The sequence below is a fragment of the Choloepus didactylus genome, chromosome 8 (genome assembly GCF_015220235.1).
Source record: "Choloepus didactylus isolate mChoDid1 chromosome 8, mChoDid1.pri, whole genome shotgun sequence".
Lineage (NCBI taxonomy): Eukaryota > Metazoa > Chordata > Mammalia > Pilosa > Megalonychidae > Choloepus > Choloepus didactylus.
In genome coordinates this window covers 124,114,046-124,138,016 of record NC_051314.1, presented here as the reverse complement: position 1 = coordinate 124,138,016, position 23,971 = coordinate 124,114,046, and the positions used below count along the sequence as shown (strand labels likewise).

At 35.4% G+C, this 23,971-nt stretch overlaps 1 protein-coding gene and 1 long non-coding RNA gene across 17 annotated transcripts in view; one reads left to right on the top strand and one right to left on the bottom strand.

The window, feature by feature from the left end:
- LOC119541422 overlaps nt 1-7,306 on the bottom strand; it is a 44,205-nt gene extending 36,899 nt beyond the window's left edge. For both annotated transcript variants that reach the window (XR_005218268.1, XR_005218267.1), the window contains exon 1: nt 7,241-7,306. This is a non-coding gene — a long non-coding RNA (uncharacterized LOC119541422). The remainder of the gene's footprint in view (nt 1-7,240) is intronic.
- RIMKLB (ribosomal modification protein rimK like family member B) overlaps nt 1-23,971 on the top strand; it is a 67,805-nt gene that overhangs the window by 30,547 nt on the left and 13,287 nt on the right. For all 15 annotated transcript variants that reach the window (XR_005218260.1, XR_005218252.1, XR_005218261.1 and 12 more), the window contains 3 exons: nt 11,203-11,433; nt 13,204-13,290; nt 23,698-23,901. Coding sequence is in view for 5 of the 15 variants with exons in the window: in XM_037845362.1 (XP_037701290.1) it covers nt 11,203-11,433; nt 13,204-13,290; nt 23,698-23,901 (522 nt within the window). In the remaining 10 variants the exon portion in view is untranslated. The remainder of the gene's footprint in view (nt 1-11,202; nt 11,434-13,203; nt 13,291-23,697; nt 23,902-23,971) is intronic.

The window sequence follows — 23,971 nt, the reverse complement described above, 5'->3', positions numbered from 1 at the left end:
GCCAGAGTGACTTAAGGATTTTCAGAAAGATTATATAATTTATATTCCCACTAGCAGGAAATTAGTGCCTCTATCCTCTGTCTCCATAACTCATATATATTACACATATAACATTCTTAGTTTCACAGGTGAAAATACTATTTCATTAAATTATAAACTTTTAAATTCCTTCTAAGGAATCAAGCTTGTTATTTGGACTGAATATGACTTCCTTTAATAGTTCTAGCTGTGGGTTTAAAACAGCATAGATTTTTTTTTTTTTTTTGGTTGCTATTTGGTTTGTATATAGTCATATTTTACTTGCCCATGCTATGAAATGGTGTTTCAATATTTTTCCCATTAATTAGCTCATCATAGAGGAACGAGGAAGGAGTTAATCTTTATTCCAAATCATTTTATAGAACTAGATACATGTATTTATTTATTTAAAATAAGCATCTTACTGCCAGATGGAGAAATAAATGCTAAGAGGCAAACTGAATTATGCCTTCTCTGTTCCAGTAAACCATTGGATAAAACCTTTGGAGTTCTTTGTAGTCCTTTTATGAGACTAACTAAATACAGAATACATTAAGGAAGCAGAAATTCACTTCTGGGGAAAAAGAGGAGCATGAAGTGGTTCACTTACATCTGTCATCCTCTAGACTGTTTTCCTTCTACTATATCTTGTAGGGAATAAGAAAAGCTGCTAAAATTGCTTTTTTGGACACAAGAAATCTGAAAGTCAAATAAAAATGTTTGTTTTCCTAGGTCAAAGAACTGCAGAATGTCTGGTAATGATGTAAGCTGTGGACTATTGCTGTGTACTAGATCTGCTATTTATTAACCAGATTAAAATTTTTTTTTAAAAACTGCAAATACCAAGGGAGGACAAACTTCAAAACAAAATGCTGTTAATGGGCAGTGGTGAAAGACGTTGATTTATTTATTCATTGGACTTTTTATAGTTTTTGTTGAATGAAATGTTTTGTGCAGTGGTTATTGATTTCATACTTTCATTGTCCATTCTATTAATTTCTTCAATAGAGTATAGTAGTTGTAACTGAAAGATTTCTTCTGGTCAATTCATATAGTGAAATCATACATCTGTCCCCTTTCACTTATTTTATTTATGATGTCTTCAGGATTCATCCATGTTGTCACACATATCAGAACTTCATTTCCTGTTATGGCTGAATAATATTCCATTTTATGTATGTATCACATTTTGTTTATTCATTCTTCTGTTGATGCACACCTTTAGGTTGCTTCCACCTTTTGGCTATTGTGAATAGCATGATTTATTTTTAAATAGTTAAACTTTGAGTTTTTGGAATAAACCCAACTTGTTTATGATTTTTCTTATTATTATTACATTGCTGCATTTAATTTGTTAATTGTTTAGGATTTTTGCATTTATGTTCATGAGTGAGATTAGCTTGTAATTTTTCTTTCTTGAAACGTCATTGTCAGTTTTTGGTAAGTTATGACATCCTCAAAAAACAGATGGGGGAAGGTTTTGTTTTGTTTTTGTTTGTTTTTATCTCTCTGTTTTCTGGAAGAATTGTGTTATTGCATTTGTTATTGCTTCCATAAATGGTTGATAGAATACACCTTTGAAAGCTTTCTGGTCCTAGAATTTACTTAGGGAGAGTTTTTTTTTTTTTTTTTTTTTTTTTTTTTTTAATTAAATTCAGTTTTATTGAAATACATTCACACACCATACAATCATCCATGATATAGAATCCACTGTCCACAGTATGATAACATAGTTATGCGTTCATCACCACAATCTATCTCTGAACATTTTCCTTACATCAGAAAGAACCAGAACAAGAATAAAAAATAAAAGTGAAAAAAGAACACCCAAATCATCCCCCCATCCCACCCCATTTGTCCTTTAGTTTTTATCCCCATTCCTCCACTCATCCATACACTAGATAAAGGGGGTGTGATCCACAAGGTCTTCACAACCACACTGTCACCTTAGGAAAGGTTTTGTTTTGTTTTGTTTTGTTTATTTAAAATAAAAGAAATTCAGGTGAACAATTTATGTACAACTATACAATGCTTTAAACAGCTTTCCTATCTCTGTTAAAGTTTTATATTTTAAAATGTCTACATGATATGCACTTACATAAGGCTTGAGAGTATCAGACTTTACCACACACATGACTTTAGCAGCTTCCTTGCACAATGATCCACATAACACTGCATATTTGCTTAGTTTAGCCTGTCTTAAAGTGCTATTCATAGATGAGAAAGTAACAAAGTAATGAACACTGAAATTTTCCATATTTCCTACTTTGACTAGGGGGAGAACCAATTTTGTGCTGTCAGCCTGAATAACGAATTTCTATCAAAGCAGCAGCAGCAACAACAAACAACAAAAAAATGAGGTCTTAAAGTTTCCGTCACTCTGTTAAAATATACCAAAAGCATTACAATAAGGGTTAGTGTTAAGGAAATGAATAATTGTTTCCAAACATTTTTACTTTAAAAAAAAATGACTTTAAATCAAAACAACCTAAGAAAGAACTTCTTTCAAAAACAAACATAAAATTTAGATAAAATGTAGTCCTACAAATCAAAAGAACTTTTAAATTTTAAAAGAGTGCAAATAGTTATGCTTTGTTATTTTTCCTAAACAATTAAATGTGAATTTTTACTTGCCTGCATTATAAATGGTTACCAACAGTGAGTCACAGAAAATGCCATTCAGTTGAACAACTGGTTACTCCACATTTTATAATACATTTAATGCTACTAAAATATATCATAAACTTTTTAGAACATGTAAACATAAATCAGGACAATCTGATATGTAATATTTGTGCTAAAAAATGAGAATCACAAGACACAAAAAGAGCAAAAAAACAAACATGATTTCAATATCAGTGCACTTTCACTAGTATTTCTGAAAAATTATTTGATATAAGCTCAGATATTTTCGTAGAGTAACTAAGAAGAATTGAAGACATTTTTCTGAAAAAAAATTACATGAAGTGTAAAGCTTCATGTCTTCACTAAGAATTTTTAATTTTTCTTGCAAGGAACCGTGTTTACTGTTAACACATGGTGGTGTATAGTGTTTCAGCAAAGGCAACTCTTTAAAGTATCCTTAATACAGTTTGTGGTCTTGAAAAAAACAGCAAAGGTTTTTAATAGATTAATTTTCTTTAATTATTAAGTTATTCAGATGATATAGTCCTTCTTGTGGTTTTGATTAATTATTTTACTAGAGATTTTTGTACATTCCAAAGTTCATAAAATCCTTCCTTTATGCCCCACCTTTTTTTTTCTTTTTCTTTCTTTCTTTCTTTCTTTTTAACAGTAAAGGCATTTATTACCCAGTGAATTAGGACAGGGTTGGCTTTTTAAATACTTTTTCTTTTGGGGATGGGATACAACATGTTTACTCAAGAGAAAATCGAAGACGTAACATTTTTACAATCCACAAGTCTTTTATTTCTTTTATACACGTTTTATGCCATGAATTCTTAGGGAATAGGTTCCAGTAGGTCAGGCTCCTTTACATTGGTTCTCATGAAGTGTGCTTCTCTGGGTGGAGCAGGCTGGTGCTTCAGTTGAACCCATGTACCTTTCTCTTTGGCTTCTTTTTTTTTCTGATCATTTTCCTTTACATGCTTCAAGAAGCTATCTCAGGTTTTAGAGTGTTTAATATGCTCAATACATACATTAATTCTCTTGGTGTAAGAATCTTGCCCTTCACTTGTTTGTTTACAACGATACCAACAGCATGCTGGGTAACATTGTAGACTCTTCCAGTTTCGCCTTGGTAACATTTGTGAGACATTCCTTTTTGAACACTGCCTATTCCCTTGATGTCTACAATATTACCTTTCTTGTAGTTTTGCCAGAGGAACAACTCCGTGTTTTCTAAAAGGCCTAGAAAACATGTAGCGGGTGCCTCTCATCTTTCCCTTTGTGCTGTTATTTTGGTGAATTACTGCAAGATGGTGGTTCCATCTGAAAGCCCCACCCCACCCCCGCCTTCATTCTTGACTTCATCTGTACCTTTTTTTTCCTTGCTCAATCTTACCAGGGATTTAACAGATTTGTTAATCTTTTCTAGAGGCCAACTTTCAGTTTAGTTGGTCTTCTCTATTGTTTGTTTTTCATTAATTTCTGTTCTTATCTTACTCTTTTTTCTACTTGTGTTTTTAGGTATTAACATGGTTTTATTTATGGTGTTTTAGGTTGACTAGTTTTTCTTCAGCATTTATAGGGACAGTCTCATTTTAGGGCATTATAATTTCAGACTCAACCTAGTTTTAAACCTCAGCTCTGTTTCTTAAAAACAGTGAGGCTTTGGCTAAGTTCATTCATTCAGTAAATAATAATTGAGTATTTACTGTGTGCCAGGTGGTATTCTAGGTGCTGGAAGATATAGCTGCAAGTAAGATAGTCAAGTCCCTTATGCTTGTGGAACTTACTTGCTAGTTACTTAACTCTCGTTTCCCATGAGGAAAAGTGAATGATGTATAATGATAATGATGATTAAGAATTATTGAGTGCTTACTATGTGCCAGGCAGTTCTACACTAATGTTCACCAAGTTAATTCTCACTACAACTCTATAAAGAAGCTACTTCTATTATTGCCATTTTTACAAATGAGGAAACTGAAGCATATGGAAATTAAGTAACTTGCCTGGGTTTGCACAGTTATAAGTGGCAGAGCTGGGATTTGACCCAGGGATGCAGCTGTCCTTACATGCCAGGAAGAGTCCTGCAAATATCTACTTCTTGAGTTTTTGCCTTTTGCTATCCTCTCTCATTATCTCTTGATATTTGGGATTTAAATGAAACATGGGAGGCAAAAACCTATATATATCCTACTTTCTACATCATTTTCTTCAGAATTTTCAATATTCAAAGGGCTTGATATAGTTTCCCCCCTCTTTGTTATTCATTCCATAACACTTTATATCAATATTCAGAAAGTTCTAGCCATCATGAAGTTGTATAAGCTTTCTTGATTGCCAAATGTTGGATATGAAAAGATTAGTATAAACATTTGACTTTAACTTGGAACCACTGTTAAACAGAAGTTTACCCTTTTCCAGAATTGGCAAGGAGGCTAAAGCTTTCCTTCTTCCTTTCCTTCTTCTCTGGTAGTCTGTTGCTGGAAGACTACAGTTAATTTTTTTTAAATACATTTTTTATTGTGAAATTTAACATATATACAGAACAGTGGTAACTTTCAAATTATGATTTAACAAGTAGTTAGCAAATTTCAAAGAATGTTATGGGTTACAGTTCCACGGTTTCAATCATTTCCCTGTTATGAAATATAACATATATATAGAAAGGTAATAACTTTCAAAGTACAATGTAACGAGTAGCCATAGAACAGATTTCAAAGAATGCCACAGGCCACAGTTCTACCATTTTAGTCACTTCCCTTCAGCTATTCCAATACCTTAGTATCCAAAAAAAACCACACAAACAAACAAAAAAAAAAAACAAAAAAAAAACCATATATACATATATATATATTTGTATTTATATAAAGATTCAGTATTCCTAATCCTTTGTTAAATCCTATCCTGTCTATCACTACTACTCCCTCTCCTTCAGTCACTGTCTTGATCTTCAGGGGTGTCTAGGCTAACCTAGTCTAACCTTACTTGTTATTAAAAAGGGATGTCGACAAAAGGGACTGCATCTGGTTGATGTTCTTGAAGAGGCTGTTGCTACTGGGTTTTAGGAGTTGTCTGGCATAGGAACACTCTGGTGGATTTAAGTTTCTGAAAAATAACTTAGTGAGTGAAACTTTATAGAGTCTCAGATAGGGACCTAAGTATTTCGGGACTCCTGTTGGTTAGGGCTTGGCATACTGTGGCCATTCAGGGTATCTAGCTGAAGCTTGCATAAAGATAACTGGTAATGCTGAACCTTTTAGGCATCATATAGTAAATAGACAAGATAAGTTTGATTGTGTGGGAGAAGGGAATAAAGAAATCAGTTCCCACATGTGCATCAACCTACTTACCCCACTGTGTCAGCCTATTCACCCTACCACTGTGAGCAAGAGAGCAGTTAATGAGTGCTAACAAATATTAAGCACTTATTTATGTTCCAGTCAATCACTTAAGTACTTTACATGCATATTTTTTTTCCTGTTGTGCTCCTCAAAACCTCTTGGGTGGGGCTAGGACTTTTTCCCAAGGCTCAGATGTCTTAAAGTGGGTGCCCAGCAAATTTTTTTTTTTTTTTTTTTTTAATTTTTAAAAATCTTATTATTTGCTTAGTTTTCTTTCATGTTGTTGGAAAACTTTTTCATCTGCAGTATGTGGCTTCAATGAGTATTTCAACAGGCAATATTTGTATTCAAAAATATTTTAAAGAATGAGTAAATTCCATATTACATTTCACTCATTAATTACAGAAAATTCTGCAGAAAACACGGCATTGAAAGACTCCTTTTTTTTTAATTAATTTCAGTTTTATTGAAATATATTCACATACCATACAGTCATCCATGGTGTACAATCAGCTGTTCACAGTACCATCATATAGTTATGCATTCATCACCCCAGTCTGTTTTTGAACATTTTCCTTCATCAGAAAGAATCAGAATAAGAATAAAAAATAAAAGTAAAAGAGAACACCCAAATCATCCCCCCATCCCACCCTATTTTTCATTTAGTTTTTGTCCCCAGTTTTCTACTCATCCATCCATATACTAGATAAAGGGAGAGTGATCCACAAGGTTTTCACAATCACACTGTCACCCCTTGTAATCTACATTGTTATACAATTGGAAAGACTCCTTTTTTATGGTACTAAAAAATAGTGACTACTCAAACACATACATGAATGAAAAATAAACTTGGAAGACTGATGGATATGCATATTTTTTATAATTCTCTCATATCCAGCAAATGTTTTTGAATGAATAGATGGATGGATGAAGGGGCCCCTTAAGGGTATTTTGCCTTTTGGTATTTCAAGTTCATGAAGTATTTCTCTTGAGCTAATTTTTATTTTACTACCTGTGTATGGAAGAACTAAAAGAATGCACTCAAACATACAGAGCTTGAATGTTAGCAATTATAAAATTTAAAAAGATGGATTGAATTGAGTTATTTTAGCTGGTATCACATTTCCCTATCTTTGAAATGTTTTACTTCCTTTGCCAATTTTTGGGATAGGGTTGGTTATCTGGACCTCAGATACTGACTGGATTCTTTTAGTTAAAAAGTATTTTAAAAAGAAACTAGGCAGTCATATTACCTTGAGGAAGCGATGCTTTTAAAACAGGAGAAGCCGTAATCTGTTGCTTGTTTGCTTGCTTTCTTTTTTCCTCCTCTCTTTCTCCTTTCTGTTTCATGTTCTTTTTTTTTTTTTTAAACACATGACTGTCAGCTGCAATGCGGCAATGCTCAGTGATAATGAGGTGAGCTGTTAGAGCAGTCCTCCTTTTGTTTCTTTCTGAACCGCTGATGAGAGATCTGAGAGAGGAATTCTCTTGGTTCCTCATCATTCCCAAAAGAGTATACTTCACAAAAAAATGTCTCTCCCTGTGATTAATCGGTAGATAATATGTAGAAATAAGATGTTAAGAAATTAGAAGGCAAAGGGATTGATGAGGATGTTAAAAGAGATATTCTTGGGGAAAACACAAAATATATCTTGTTAGGAAGCTGTTAAGCAGATGTCAAAGGCATATTTTTTTGATGTTTTTGATATTTCATAATTGATAATCTTATGCATTCTTATCCAGCTTTAATAAAGAATTTCTAATGTTTTGTGTAACTTTTTGAGAGTTTTCTGACCCTTGGTACCATAAATTCTCATTACTAGTTGTCCTTTTCTCTTCAAAATTTAGCTAATTACTTTTGTGCCCTGGTGGAAGAAACAAGCAAGTGAAAAAAAAAAAAAAAGATATACCCGAAGACTAATTTGCATTTATAGTAGCCATCAGTTCTGTGTGACCCCAACCTTCTTGAAGAAATATTTTGCATTTGAGGAAGTGGAGTTGGTCAGCTTTGTCTTTAGCACATTCAATTGGAATAACTGAGTGTAGTGCAATTCTGGGAAAGTTCTTTACACATTCATGTGCATGTGTATCTTGAAAATAGGGATCAAAGGGAAGAAGCCATTCCTTTTATTTCAATTTTACAAGCTCTGCAGCAAGGATAAGAGTGGCATTTGTTCAAGTTATGACCAAGAAATCAACAGTACTTTAGGTAGGATCTTAATAGATTATCACTTGGTTTTTTTTGACTTATGTTTATGTGTATAAATAAATGTATCTTATGTTTATCCAGCCTTTGATCACCTACTGCTTGCTTAGAACAACATGAAGATTTGTTTTGTTAAGGAATACCATCCAAAATAAAACACATGAAAGTATACTATGCAGATCTGACTTTTCTCTGGGTAAAGTTCCCTCATTTTCAGGTGGCAGCAGATGGATGGTTCATTCTGGTGGTGTGTGCTGGGAGTGGAAGAGTTCTCTGGTTTTCTTTATCCTACTTCTAAAAAGGAACAAATCTATCTCCAATTTAGTGTTGATGAGAAGATAGTGCAATAATGGTTGAATTTTCTCCTGACAATTGATAGTATCTCTTTTCCTGATTGCTCAAGCTTTTCTCAAAACTCAGTCTCATTTTTTTCTCTTTCATGTAACAAAATTTGAACACTCTCTTGATAATACAGAGAGAATGTGTATTTTCTTTTTACTTACTACTAAACATTAGATTGTCCTAGTTTTTTGATTGTTTTTTCCTCAGGTTTTCCATCCTACTCCCACACCTTATTGAAATCTGCCAAATATTGGTCCTTTATTCCATTCTTCCCTTTTTTTTTTTCAGCCAATATATCTTCATTTTTTTTTAACTATTACTTCTCTGCTGACTCCCATAAATAAATACACACACGTGTACACACAGGCCACATACCCAGTACAAAACGTATACATATATACAAAATGTACATATATACAAAATGTATACATATATGCAAAACATATATACATTTCTATTCCATTCCATCTTGAACTATTACAGAGTTCTATTTTAACCTCCTTCTGGTATCACCCAATCTTTGAAATCTAGATCCAAACTCCGTATCTTCTGCCCCAAACTGATTTTACTTTTCAGTTTTCCCATTTTTTATGTCCTAGTCCCCAAAATTTTAACTCCCATTCTGGTCACTAAGGGTTTTATTTTGTTTTGTTTTAAATGCTCTTTAGATTTGCCTGTTCAGCCAAGCTATTGCTTAAAACCTAAGAAAGGAGGAAGTGCAGGACTGCAAAAAGCTGCTGCTGCTGATTTCAAGATGTCTGTAGCAGCTAACTGAATGTGAGGAGAATGCTTTAAGCTACTGGCAAAACCTCATGTTGGCTGTCTGCTGACAACCACCTACCTACCCAAGCTGTTCCTGGAGAATAATGGCTTCTGTTTTTCTTTCACCTTCAAAATTTTGTGTAATTGCCTCTCATTGGTAGATTAGTAAATGGAACCCTGCTGGCAAGGGAGTGGAGTTGTGTTTATGGCTTCTCCTGTAATGGGGAGAGATTAAAAGTTAGGGGTGGTGTCGAGTGTCATCAGGTAATATCCAGCACACATCCCCAGTTCCCTCCATTAGAAGAGATATAAAATTTTGAGCTCAGAATTTGTGGCTTTCCATATATGACACCTTGTCTTACCAATGTTATTTTTATATTTCTTGGTACAAATTTGCAGTTGAGGCACACATATTGTTCTCTTTCCCCTGTGACTTGTCTCCTGCTACTCTCTTATATCCGAAGTATCCACTCTCTTTTCTTTAAACATACACATATTTCTCAGTGCTTATTCCCTAACTCTGCCATTAACTCCACTTCTACCATAATGATTTTAGCTTTCCCTGAACTTTATCATAACTTCTCTGTTTAAAGGATAATACCATAAATATTAATACATAATATTATTACTCACCGTATCTGTCCCTCTCACTAGAATAAAAGCTCCTTGAGAGCCAAGGACCTTACCTGTCTTATTAATTTATTCCCAACAGAAAATAATTTAACACAGAGCAGTTACCTAATATTGATTAAATAATTGAATGTCCATCAGTTAAAAATGAAATAAGCTTGTGTATCCACCAACATAAAATATGTCCGTGATATAATTGCAAACAGTTTTATAAAATAAATACATAAAATCTTATTTTTCTAAAATGATGTATTTTTTTATTTACTTAGATAACAGTGGGGAAAATACATGCTATTAAACACTGCATACCTAGGATGTTAGATAGGAGGTGAATGTTATATATATATATCTGTATATATGTATATATTTAACAATAAATATTTTTTATTAACTTTATAAAAAATTAAAAAGAAAACATTTTCAAATAAAATGTAGCAAAGGAATAAGAAAAACAAATATCCTGAAATAACTTTGTTGCTTTCAGTATACTCCTACCATATTGGAATATATGTTATATATTTTTGTATTGAATATTTTTAACAAGGATATACACTTTTTTTAATGAAAATACATTTTAAGGAGCAACTCACATAAATACTGTTGTCTTTCATTATTTGGAGTTTCCCTAAATAGAATGGTATTAGATAAAAGTTCAAAAAACTTCTTTTAAAAATTATTTTTCTCCATTTTAAAGACTTATGTCCTTACAAAAAAGAAAATTCAACAAATAGAGAGTTGCACAGAGCACAGAGTTAAAGTCTCCCCCTTCTTTTACCTTCCTCTTGCCTAGCCATCCAGTCACATTCAGAGGGAGCCAGTTGTTTTGTTTACTCTTTCAGACATTTTATATGCATATGTAGACACAAATAAAACTTATTCTCAGATTTGCTTTTTAAAAAACTCAACATTATATATGAACAATTTTTCCATGTTTGAATATAACGTTTTATGTATGCCATTCTTTTTTTGTTTTTTGTTTTTGTTTGTTTGTTTTTAATTGCAGGAAGGTGCCTTGTCTGTGCCATTCTTTTTAACGGCTTTGTGCTGTTTCATTGTATTCACATGCACCATAATTTAACTAGTGCAGGGATTTTTCTAATCACATTTTCTTACAAAGGAATATAATTTAAGGAGGAATGTCCTTCCATCCCAGTCAAATGTTAACAAACTCTAGTGCATTTAATTTTGTGACCTAAAGTTATGGTATGTTTCTATTCCTCAATTTTATTATATATTCCTTCCTAATGATTTTGTCTTCATATCTGTATATTTCAGGTCTACGGATCAATGGAGAACTAATTACTGCCTACCCCCAGGTGGTAGTAGTAAGAGTACCAACCCCTTGGGTGCAAAGTGATAGTGACATCACCGTTTTGCGTCATCTAGAGAAGATGGGATGTAGGTTGATGAACCGACCTCAAGCCATCCTAAACTGTGTTAATAAGTTTTGGACATTTCAGGAGTTGGCTGGCCATGGTGTTCCTCTGCCAGATACTTTCTCTTATGGTGAGTTCACTCATAATAATAATATTGCCTAAGTTTTAAAGCACTAATAGTTTTGAATGCCAAGCTAACCTAATAGGATTGTGTGGTACAAGGAAATTTGTGAACATGAAAGACCCTCTTTGATTTCGACAAACTGGGCCAGAGAATTATGAGTCTTAACATTTGGTTCAGGATATGAGGTAGCACAAAATTAGCAAACTTTTTCTGTGAAGGACCAGATAGTACATATGTTAGGATTTGTAGGCCTTAAGATCTCTGTTATGATTCTCACATCTGCTGTTGTAGCATGAAAGCTGCCATAGACAGTACATAAATAAATGGATGTGGCTGTGTCCCAATAAAACTTTACTACAAAAACAGGCAGTGGGCCAAATGTGGCCCACAGGCTATTATTTACCAATCTCTGAGTAAAACATAATAGAATTTGAGACATCTCCCTTTAATTTCTCATCTATATTATGAATTTCTTGATAACTCTTCATAAATAACTTTCATATTTTTTAGAAAATGAGTATCTTAAATCAGTGCTTCTAAAATTTTCTGTGGTAAAGGACCATTTTTTTTTAAAAAGGCCAATACTGCTGTGAACCACTATTCTGGTAAAACACAGTAAAAGCATCAAAGCAATGTGAAATTGCTATAAAAGTTTCTAGTGCTTACTTTTTCTGTTTATCTGGTAACATATCAAAAAAAAACACGTTGCAGACAGTCACAGAAACATGATCATGCTTTGAGTAGCTCTGCTGTAAATAATTTTATGATAATGTATTTTTTGCCTTTCTGGTTCTTCTAGTTTGGAGAAAAGCGGACTTACTAAAAATCAGTAAAGAGTTTTCTTTAAAGGTATTTCTCCAAATAAATATCCAGTCGAATGCTTGAAGAGGCTTTAGAGAGAGAAATCCCTGACCTCTTTCTTATTTTTAATAATGTAAAGAAGGAAGGACCTCCACAAATCTGTATAGTGTATGTGGATGAAATTGCCATTGTAAGATGTCCAAGAAGAGGCATCAAGATTCTACAGTTCTGAAGAGAATGGAAAGGAGATAAAATATTCCATATGTTCTAATGTTGAAGGTTTAAATTTTTAGAACTGAATCTCTTAATTTCTCTAATTGCAAATTTATGATATTGCATTTGTTTAATGAACTTTTTTCTGGCTTGGTGTTTCTTTATCATCATGCTGATTTGCACAACTACCATTCATTTTTGCTATTGTATAATTTGTTCCTGGGCAGTAAAAACAGTAAGAATCATGAGTTCTGAGAAGCTCTGTGCTCTGATTAATAGAGATAAAATTGATAAACATATTTGGTAATACAAAGAGAAGTGTGAGTGTGTGTGTTTGCATATAGCATCTCTTCAGGCGCATTCTTCGATTTCTTAAAGCAACCAGGAAATTGAATATATAAAGCAGATTTTTTTTTTTAAGTACATTCTGAAAGTTCTGTTATTCATGTGGTAGAGGAATAAAAACATAAAAAATTTTTAGGAATTCCGCAGCTTTGTTTAGCTGAAAGATACTTTCTTAAAGTTGGGTATCAGTATATGTGTAGTTTAAGATAGCCATTATCCATTTTAAACCATGTAATTGTTTTAAACAATATTCAATTGTACTTCCAGCTTATATTTGTTGTCTCCAAGAAAAACAAACTTGGTCATCAGGTTCTTACCTTCTGTCACCCTTTAATCATTGCCTGTCTTTAGGAGAGAGAAAATTTATCACAAAACATCTCTGTTGCTATTATTAAATATATCTTTTGCTCAAACCAGGTGGCCATGAAAATTTTGCTAAAATGATTGATGAAGCAGAAGTACTAGAGTTCCCAATGGTAGTGAAGAACACACGAGGCCATAGAGGTGTGTATGAGTTGTTGCTACAGCACGATTTTGAAAATTACTCTTGGGAATTAATAAGACCGATTATATAAAATAGATTTTTTGCTTTATCAGATCAAAGCAGTTATTTGTATTTTTCTTTTTATTTGCTTGTGATTATTGACTAAACGGTAGTCTTTTTGTTATTAATTGTAAAGTCGTTTATTGCTTTTGAAACAGGGATTCTGGAGAACAATTAGAGGAAAATTGTTAAGTTCATGGTACCTAAAGCTTATAGAAGCCAACTGTGAGGTATTCGGTTCGGTTAGAAGCTATTTCTATTCTTTTAGTGGTTATCCTAGAAGTTTTAACATGTGTCTTGAGTCTCAAGTCAGTACCTTGACCATCCGAATAAAACAAGGACCTTACGCCACTAACTGCAATCATCATCCTACCAATTTGTATGATATTTTATTACGTATTAGGTTCACAGGTAACTCAAAATAATTGCCAGATAAATTTTTAGAGTTTGTAAAGTTGTAAACAACTTTAGTAAGTTTCCTCCTCATAAAATCAATACATATACATTGTATATTGGTACATGAAAAACAAGCAATTAGAAAATAAAAATTTTAAAGAAATATTTAAAATGACAGACTATATAAGGCAACTAGAAATAAATCTAATAAAATAAAATAGGGTAAAGACCCATATGAAGAAAATTATAAAATTTTATTGAAAGACATTGAAGAAGACCTAACAGAATGGTGACTTCTGACATATTCATGAATTGAAGTACTCATTATTGATTTGCACAACTTTCTTTGTGATGGAAATATTTTATTCTTCCCTTAGCAAATATATGGTTAGCTATTGAACACTTAAATATGTGTAATGTGACTGTGAAACAGAATTTCTAATTTTATTTGGTTTTAAATTTATATTTAAATAGCCAAATGTGGCTAATGGCTACCATATCGGACAGTACAGGAATAGATGTCATCTCCTCAGGTTGATCTTTAGATTGAATATAGCATCAATTTAAAAGTCCTAACAAGTGTTTTTGAAGATTTTGACAAATTGATTCTAAAATTTATATGGAAGAGTCAAGAATAAGACCCTCCTCAAGAAGAAGATGGATTGATTTCCCATATTACTTGTCAGAAATTACTGTGAAGCCTATCATTTAAGACCACATGGTATTTGTGCAGGTTGAGACATATAGGTCATAAATGGTGTTAAAACAATTGATATCAGGATTTCAAAAAATGAAATTGCACTGTGCATCACATTATATACAAAGTCAATTCCAGGTGACTTGAAGACTTAAAATGTATAAGCAAAACTATAAAACTTTAGAGGACAGTATATATGATGATATCTTAATGACCTCAGATTAAGGAAGGATTTCTTTTTTTTTTTTTTTTAATTAAATTCAGTTTTACTGAAATACATTCACACACCATACAATTATCCACGGTATACATTCCACTGTCCACAGTATGATAACATAGTTATGCGTTCATCACCACAGTCTATCTCTGAACATTTTCCTTACATCAGAAAGGACCAGAACAAGAATAAAAAATAAAAGTGAAAAAAGAACACCTAAATCATCCCCCCATCCCACCCCATTTGTCCTTTAGTTTTTATCCCCATTTTTCTACTCATCCATACACTAGATAAAGGGGGTGTGATCCACAAGGTCTTCACAATCACACTGTCACCCCTTGTAATCTACATTATGATATAATTGTCTAAGGAAGGATTTCTTAAGGCATGAAAAGTGTAAACCATAAAAGATTCCTAAGTACAAGTATAGCACATGTTTAGCATCTTGATAGGGATGTCTGGATCAGGTTCATCTGGGACTGTTGACTGGAATGTTTATATCTGGCCTTTCCAGTATGACACCCAAGAAGTCTCAAGCTCCTAGAGCAAATACTTCAATGAACAAAGCATAAGTTGCATGACCTTTTATGATCTAGCTTCAGAAGCCATATGGAGTTACTTCTGCCAGTTGTATTCTGTTGCTTGAAGCAGTTAAAGCTCTTCTAGATTCGAGGAGAAAGGACATCTGCCATATCTGCCATTGCCCCTTGATAAGAAGAATGTCAAGAAGTTTAATAATCATATTTTAAAAGGAGCTACAGAGGCGGGGCAAGATGGCGGACTGGTGAGCTGTATGTTTTAGTTACTCCTCCAGGAAAGTAGGTAGAAAGCCAGGAACTGCGTGGACTGGACACCACAGAGCAATCTGACTTTGGGCATACTTCATACAACACTCATGAAAACGTGGAACTGCTGAGATCAGTGAAATCTGTAAGTTTTTGCGGCCAGGGGACCCGCGCCCCTCCCTGCCAGGCTCAGTCCCGTGGGAGGAGGGGCTGTCAGCTCCGGGAAGGAGAAGGGAGAACTGCAGTGGCAGCCCTTATCGGAAACTCATTCTACTGATCCAAACTCCAACCATACATAGACTGAGACCAGACACCAGAGAATCTGAGAGCAGCCAGCCCAGCAGAGAGGAGACAGGCATAGAAAAAAAACAACACGAAAAACTCCAAAATAAAAGCGGAGGATTTTTGGAGTTCTGGTGAACATAGAAAGGGGAAGGGCAGAGCTCAGGCCCTGAGGCGCATATGCAAATCCCAAGGAAAAGCTGATCTCTCTGCCCTGTGGACCTTTCCTTAATGGCCCTGGTTGCTTTGTCTCAGCATTTCAATAACCCATTAGATCTGTGAGGAGGGCCCTTTTTTTTTTTTTTTAATCCTTTTTTCTTTTTCTAAAACAATTACTCTAAGAAGCCCAATACAGAAAGCTTCAACGACTTGCAATTTGGGCAGGTCAAGTCAAGAGCAGAACTAAGAGAGCTCTGAGACAAAAGGCAATAATCCAGTGGCTGAGAAAATTCACTAAACACCACAACTTCCCAAGAAAAGGGGGGTGTCCACTCACAGCCATCATCCTGGGGGACAGGAAACACTCCTGCCCATCGCCAGCCCCATAGCCCAGAGCTGCCCCAGACAACCCAGTGTGATGGAAGTGCTTCAGATAACAGGCACACTCCACAAAACTGGGCGTGGACATTAGCCTTCCCTGCAACCTCAGCTGATTGTCCCAGAGTTGGGAAGGTGGAGCAGTGTGGATTAACAAAGCCCCATTCAGCCATCATTTCAGCACACTGGGAGCCTCCCTACACAGCCCAGCAGCCCAGAACCGCCCTGGGGGGATGGCACTCACCTGTGACATAGCACAGTCATCCCTCAACAGAGGACCCGGGGTGCACAGCCTGGAAGAGGGGCCCACTTGCAAGTCTCAGGAGCCATATGCCAGTACCAAGGACTTGTGGGTCAGTGGCAGAGACAAACTGTGGCAGGACTGAACTGAAGGATTAGACTATTGCAGCAGCTTTAAAACTCTAGGATCACCAGGGAGATTTGATTGTTAGGGCCACCCCCCCTCACTGACTGCCCAGAAACACGCCCCATATACAGGGCAGGCAACACCAACTACACACGCAAGCTTGGTACACCAATTGGACCCCACAAGACTCACTCCCCCACTCACTAAAAAGGCTAAGCAGGGGAGAACTGGCTTGTGGAGAACAGGTGGCTCGTGGATGCCACCTGCTGGTTAGTTAGAGAAAGTGTACTCCATGAAGCTGTAGATATGATAAATTAGAGATAAGGACTTCAATTGGTCTACAAATCCTCAAAGAACCCTATCAAGTTCAGCAAATGCCACGAGGCCAAAAACAACAGAAAATTATAAAGCATATGAAAAAACCAGACGATATGGATAACCCAAGCCCAAGCACCCAAATCAAAATATCAGAAGAGACACAGCACCTAGAGCAGCTACTCAAAGAATTAAAGATGAACAATGAGACCATAGTACGGGATACAAAGGAAATCAAGAAGACCCTAGAAGAGCATAAAGAAGACATTGCAAGACTAAATAAAAAAATGGATGATCTTATGGAAATTAAAGAAACTGTTGACCAAATTAAAAAGATTCTGGACACTCATAGTACAAGACTAGAGGAAGTTGAACAATGAATCAGTGACCTGGAAGATGACAGAATGGAAAATGAAAGCATAAAAGAAAGAATGGGGAAAAAAATTGAAAAAATTGAAATGGATCTCAGGGATATGATAGATAATATGAAACGTCCGAATATAAGAGTCATTGGTGTCCCAGAAGGGGAAGAAAAGGGTAAAGGACTAGGAAGAGTATTCAAAGAAATTGTTGGGGAAAACTTCCCAAATCTTCTAAACAACATAAATACACAAATCATAAATGCTTAGCGAACTCCAAATAGAATAAATCCAAATAAACCCACTCCGAGACATATTCTGATCACACTGTCAAACACAGAAGAGGAGGAGCAAGTTCTGAAAGCAGCAAGAGAAAAGCAACTCACCACATACAAAGGAAACAGCATAAGACTAAGTAGTGACTACTCAGCAGCCACCATGGAGGCAAGAACGCAGTGGCACGATATATTTAAAATTCTGAGTGAGAAAAATTTCCAGCCAAGAATACTTTATCCAGCAAAGCTCTCCTTCAGATTTGAGGGAGAGCTTAAATTTTTCACAGACAAACAAATGCTGAGAGAATTTGCTAACAAGAGACCTGCCCTACTGGAGATACTAAAGGGAGCCCTACAGACAGAGAAACAAAGACAGGACAGAGAGACTTGGAGAAAGGTTCAGTACTAAAGAGATTCGGTATGGGTACAATAAAGGATATTAATAGAGAAAGGGGAAAAATATGACAAACATAAACCAAAGGATAAGATGGCCGATTCAAGAAATGCCTTCACGGTTTTAACGTTGAATGTAAATGGATTAAACTCCCCAATTAAAAGATATAGATTCGCAGAATGGATCAAAAAAAATGAACCATCAATATGTTGCATACAAGAGACTCATCTTAGACACAGGGACACAAAGAAACTGAAAGTGAAAGGATGGAAAAAAATATTTCATGCAAGCCACAGCCAAAAGAAAGCAGGTGTAGCAATATTAATCTGAGATAAAATAGACTTCAAATGCAGGGATGTTTTGAGAGACAAAGAAGGCCACTACATACTAATAAAAGGGGCAATTCAGCAAGAAGAAATAACAATCGTAAATGTCTATGCACCCAATCAAGGTGCCACAAAATACATGAGAGAAACACTGGCAAAACTAAAGGAAGCAATTGATGTTTCCACAATAATTGTGGGAGACTTCAACACATCACTGTCTCCTATAGATAGATCAACCAGACAGAAGACCAATAAGGAAATTGAAAACCTAAACAATCTGATAAATGAATTAGATTTAACAGACATATACAGGACATTACGTCCCAAATCACCAGGATACACATACTTTTCTAGTGCTCACGGAACTTTCTCCAGAATAGATCATATGCTGGGACATAAAACAAGCCTCAATAAATTTAAAAAGATTGAAATTATTCAAAGCACATTCTCTGACCACAATGGAATACAATTAGAAGTCAATAACCATCAGAGACTTAGAAAATTCACAAATACCTGGAGGTTAAACAACACACTCCTAAACAATCAGTGGGTTAAAGAAGAAATAGCAAGAGAAATTGCTAAATATATAGAGACGAATGAAAATGAGAACACAACATACCAAAACCTATGGGATGCAGCAAAAGCAGTGCTAAGGGGGAAATTTATAGCACTAAACGCATATATTAAAAAGGAAGAAAGAGCCAAAATCAAAGAACTAATGGATCAACCTAAGAAGCTAGAAAATGAACAGCAAACCAATCCTAAACCAAGTAGAAGAAAAGAAATAACAAGGATTAAAGCAGAAATAAATGACATAGAGAACAAAAAAAAACAGAGAGGATAAATATCACCAAAAGTTGGTTCTTTGAGAAGATCAACAAGATTGACAAGCCCCTAGCTAGACTGACAAAATCAAAAAGAGAGAAGACCCATATAAACAAAATAATGAATGAAAAAGGTGACATAACTGCAGATCCTGAAGAAATTAAAAAAATTATAAGAGGATATTATGAACAACTGTATGGCAACAAACTGGATAATGTAGAGGAAATGGACAATTTCCTGGAAACATATGAACAACCTAGACTGACCAGAGAAGAAATAGAAGACCTCAACCAACCCATCACAAGCAGAGATCCAATCAGTCATCAAAAATCTTCCCACAAATAAATGCCCAGGGCCAGATGGCTTCACAGGGGAATTCTACCAAACTTTCCAGAAAGAACTGACACCAATCTTACTCAAACTCTTTCAAAACATTGAAAAAAATGGAACACTACCTAACTCATTTTATGAAGCTAACATCAATCTAATACCAAAACCAGGCAAAGATGCTACAAAAAAGGAAAACTACCGGCCAATCTCCCTAATGAATATAGATGCAAAAATCCTCAACAAAATACTTGCAAATCGAATCCAAAGACACATTAAAAAAATCATACACCATGACCAAGTGGGGTTCATTCCAGGCATGCAAGGATGGTTCAACATAAGGAAAACAATCAATGTATTACAACACATTAAAAACTCGAAAGGGAAAAATCAATTGATCATCTCAATAGATGCTGAAAAAGCATTTGACAAAATCCAACATCCCTTTTTGATAAAAACACTTCAAAAGGTAGGAATTGAAGGAAACTTCCTCAACATGATAAAGAGCATATATGAAAAACCCACAGCCAGCATAGTACTCAATGGTGAGAGACTGAAAGCCTTCCCTCTAAGATCAGGAATAAGACAAGGATGCCCGCTGTCACCACTGTTATTCAACATTGTGCTGGAAGTGCTAGCCAGGGCAATCCGGCAAGACAAAGAAATAAAAGGCATCCAAATTGGAAAAAAAGAAGTAAAACTGTCATTGTTTGCAGATGATATGATCTTATATCTAGAAAACCCTGAGAAATCAACGATACAGCTACTAGAGCTAATAAACAAATTTAGCAAAGTAGCGGGATACAAGATTAATGCACATAAGTCAGTAATGTTTCTATATGTTAGAAATGAACAAACTGAAGAGACACTCAAGAAAAAGATACCACTTTCAATAGCAACTAAAAAAATCAAGTACCTAGGAATAAACTTAACCAAAGATGTAAAAGACCTATACAAAGAAAACTACATAACTCTACTAAAAGAAACAGAAGGGGACCTTAAAAGATGGAAAAATATTCCATGTTCATGGATAGGAAGGCTAAATGTCATTAAGATGTCAATTCTACCCAAACTCATCTACAGATTCAATGCAATCCCAATCAAAATTCCAACAACCTACTTTGCAGACTTGGAAAAGCTAGTTATCAAATTTATTTGGAAAGGGAAGATGCCTCGAATTGCTAAAGACACCCTAAAAAAGAAAAACGAAGTGGGAGGACTTACACTCCCTGACTTTGAAGCTTATTATAAAGCCACAGTTGCCAAAACAGCATGGTACTGGCACAAAGACAGAGATATAGATCAATGGCATCGAATTGAGAATTCAGAGATAGACCCTCAGATCTATGGCCGACTGATCTTTGATAAGGCCCCCAAAGTCACTGAACTGAGCCATAATGGTCTTTTCAACAAATGGGGCTGGGAGAGTTGGATATCCATATCCAAAAGAATGAAAGAGGACCCCTACCTCACCCCCTACACAAAAATTAACTCAAAATGGACCAAAGATCTCAATATAAAAGAAAGTACCATAAAACTCCTAGAAGATAATGTAGGAAAACATCTTCAAGACCTTGTATTAGGCGGCCACTTCGTAGACTTTACACCCAAAGCACAAGCAACAAAAGAGAAAATAGATAAATGGGAACTCCTCAAGCTTAGACGTTTCTGCACCTCAAAGGAATTTCTCAAAAAAGTAAAGAGGCAGCCAACTCAATGGGAAAAAATTTTTGGAAACCATGTATCTGACAAAAGACTGATATCTTGCATATACAAAGAAATCCTACAACTCAATGACAATAGTACAGACAGCCCAATTATAAAATGGGCAAAAGATATGAAAAGACAGTTCTCTGAAGAGGAAATATAAATGGCCAAGAAACACATGAAAAAATGTTCAGCTTCACTAGCTATTAGAGAGATGCAAATTAAGACCAGAATGAGATACCATCTAACACCGATTAGAATGGCTGCCATTAAACAAACAGGAAACTACAAATGCTGGAGGGATGTGGAGAAATTGGAACTCTTATTCATTGTTGGTGGGACTGTATAATGGTTCAGCCACTCTGGAAGTCAGTCTGGCAGTTCCTTAGAAAACTAGATATAGAGTTACCATTCGATCCAGCGATTGCACTTCTCAGTATATACCCGGAAGATCGGAAAGCAGTGACACGAACAGATATCTGCACGCCAATGTTCATAGCAGCATTATTCACAATTGCCAAGAGCTGGAAATAACCCAAATGTCCTTCAACAGATGAGTGGATAAATAAAATGTGGTATATACACACGATGGAATACTACGCGGCAGTAAGAAGGAACGATCTCGTGAAACATATGACAACATGGATGAACCTTGAAGACATAATGCTGAGTGAAATAAGCCAGGCACAAAAAGAGAAATATTATATGCTACCACTAATGTGAACTTTGAAAAATGTAAAACAAATGGTTTATAATGTAGAATGTAGGGGAACTAGCAATAGAGAGCAATTAAGGAAGGGGGAACAATAATCCAAGAAGAACAGATAAGCTATTTAACATTCTGGGGATGCCCAGGAATGACTATGGTCTGTTAATTTCTGATGGATACAGTAGGAGCAAGTTCACAGAAATGTTTCTATATTAGGTAACTTTCTTGGGGTAAAGTAGGAACATGTTGGAAGTTAAGCAGTTATCTTAGGTTAGTTGTCTTTTTCTTACTCCCTTGTTATGGTCTCTTTGAAATGTTCTTTTATTGTATGTTTGTTTTCTTTTTAACTTTTTTTTCATACAGTTGATTTAAAAAAGAAGGGAAAGTTAAAAAAAAAAAAAAGAAAAACAAGGAAAAAAAAAGATGTAGTGCCCCCTTGAGGAGCCTGTGGAGAATGGAGGGGTATTGGCCTACCCCACCTCGATGGTTGCTAACATGACCACAGACATAGGGGACTGGTGGTTTGATGGGTTGAGCCCTCTACCATAGGTTTTACCCTTGGGAAGACGGTTGCTGCAAAGGAGAGGCTAGGCCTCCCTATGGTTGTGCCTAAGTGCCTCCTCCCGAATGCCTCTTTGTTGCTCAGATGTGGCCCTCTCTCTCTGGCTAAGCCAACTTGAAAGGTGAAATCACTGCCCTCCCCCCTACGTGGGATCAGACACCCAGGGGAGTGAATCTCCCTGGCAACGTGGAATATGACTCCCGGGGAGGAATGTAGACCTGGCATCGTGGGATGGAGAACATCTTCTTGACCAAAAGGGGGATGTGAAAGGAAATGAAATAAGCTTCAGTGGCAGAGAGATTCCAAAAGGAGCCGAGAGGTCACTCTGGTGGGCACTCTTACGCACACTTTAGAGAACCCTTTTTATGTTCTAAAGAATTGGGGTAGCTAGTGGTGGATACCTTAAACTATCAAACTACAACCCAGAACCCATGAATCTCGAAGGCAGTTGTATAAAAATGTAGCTTATGAGGGGTGACAATGGGATTGGGAAAGCCATAAGGACCACACTCCACTTTGTCTAGTTTATGGATGGATGAGTAGAAAAATAGGGGAAGGAAACAAACAGACAAAGGTACCCAGTGTTCTTTTTTACTTCAATTGCTCTTTTTCACTCTAATTATTATTCTTGTTATTTTTGTGTGTGTGCTAATGAAGGTGTCAGGGATTGATTTAGGTGATGAATGTACAACTATGTAATGGTACTGTGAACAATCGAAAGTACGATTTGTTTTGTATGACTGCGTGGTATGTGACTATATCTCAATAAAATGAAGATTAAATAAATAAATAAATAAATAAAAGGAGCTACAGCCCTTGGCACAAGAATAGACAAATAGAGCAGTAGAACATTATGTAACAACATTCTGTTATATTACTATATACTAATATAGTATATTAGATACTGTTATAGGATATAGCACATAACTTAGAATTCAGAGCAAATGGTTTTGCTAATAAATAAGGCCAGCATTATTGGCTAACTTGGATTAATAGAAATTCTAGGCCCCAACCTCACAACATACCAAAAGAAATTCTAGATTCTCTTTAAGAATATGGGGCTGAGGAGTAGTAGAAGGTGATTATTAACTTTGTCTTTATACAATTTTGCATCTTTTCACCAGTTACTGTAAGTATGTATTACTTTGGTTAACACATTTCTAACAAAGAAAATTTTATAAGAAATAAGGTGTGATTGGTTCTGTAAAAGCAGATGGTCTGCAATTCAAGAGGATACAGATAAGAATTACCAACTGCACACAATTTTTCATTCTTTTCCGATCACAGGCAAAGCTGTTTTCTTGGCTCGAGATAAGCATCATTTGGCTGATCTAAGCCATCTCATTCGTCATGAAGCTCCATACCTGTTCCAGAAGTATGTTAAAGAGTCTCATGGACGGGATGTACGTGTCATTGTTGTGGGAGGCCGTGTGGTTGGCACCATGTTGCGTTGTTCAACAGATGGAAGGATGCAAAGCAACTGCTCACTAGGTAAAAACAATGCAGTTTTCTTTCTAGTATATAAATTAATGGTACAACTTTTCCAGTGATCATTTGTCTA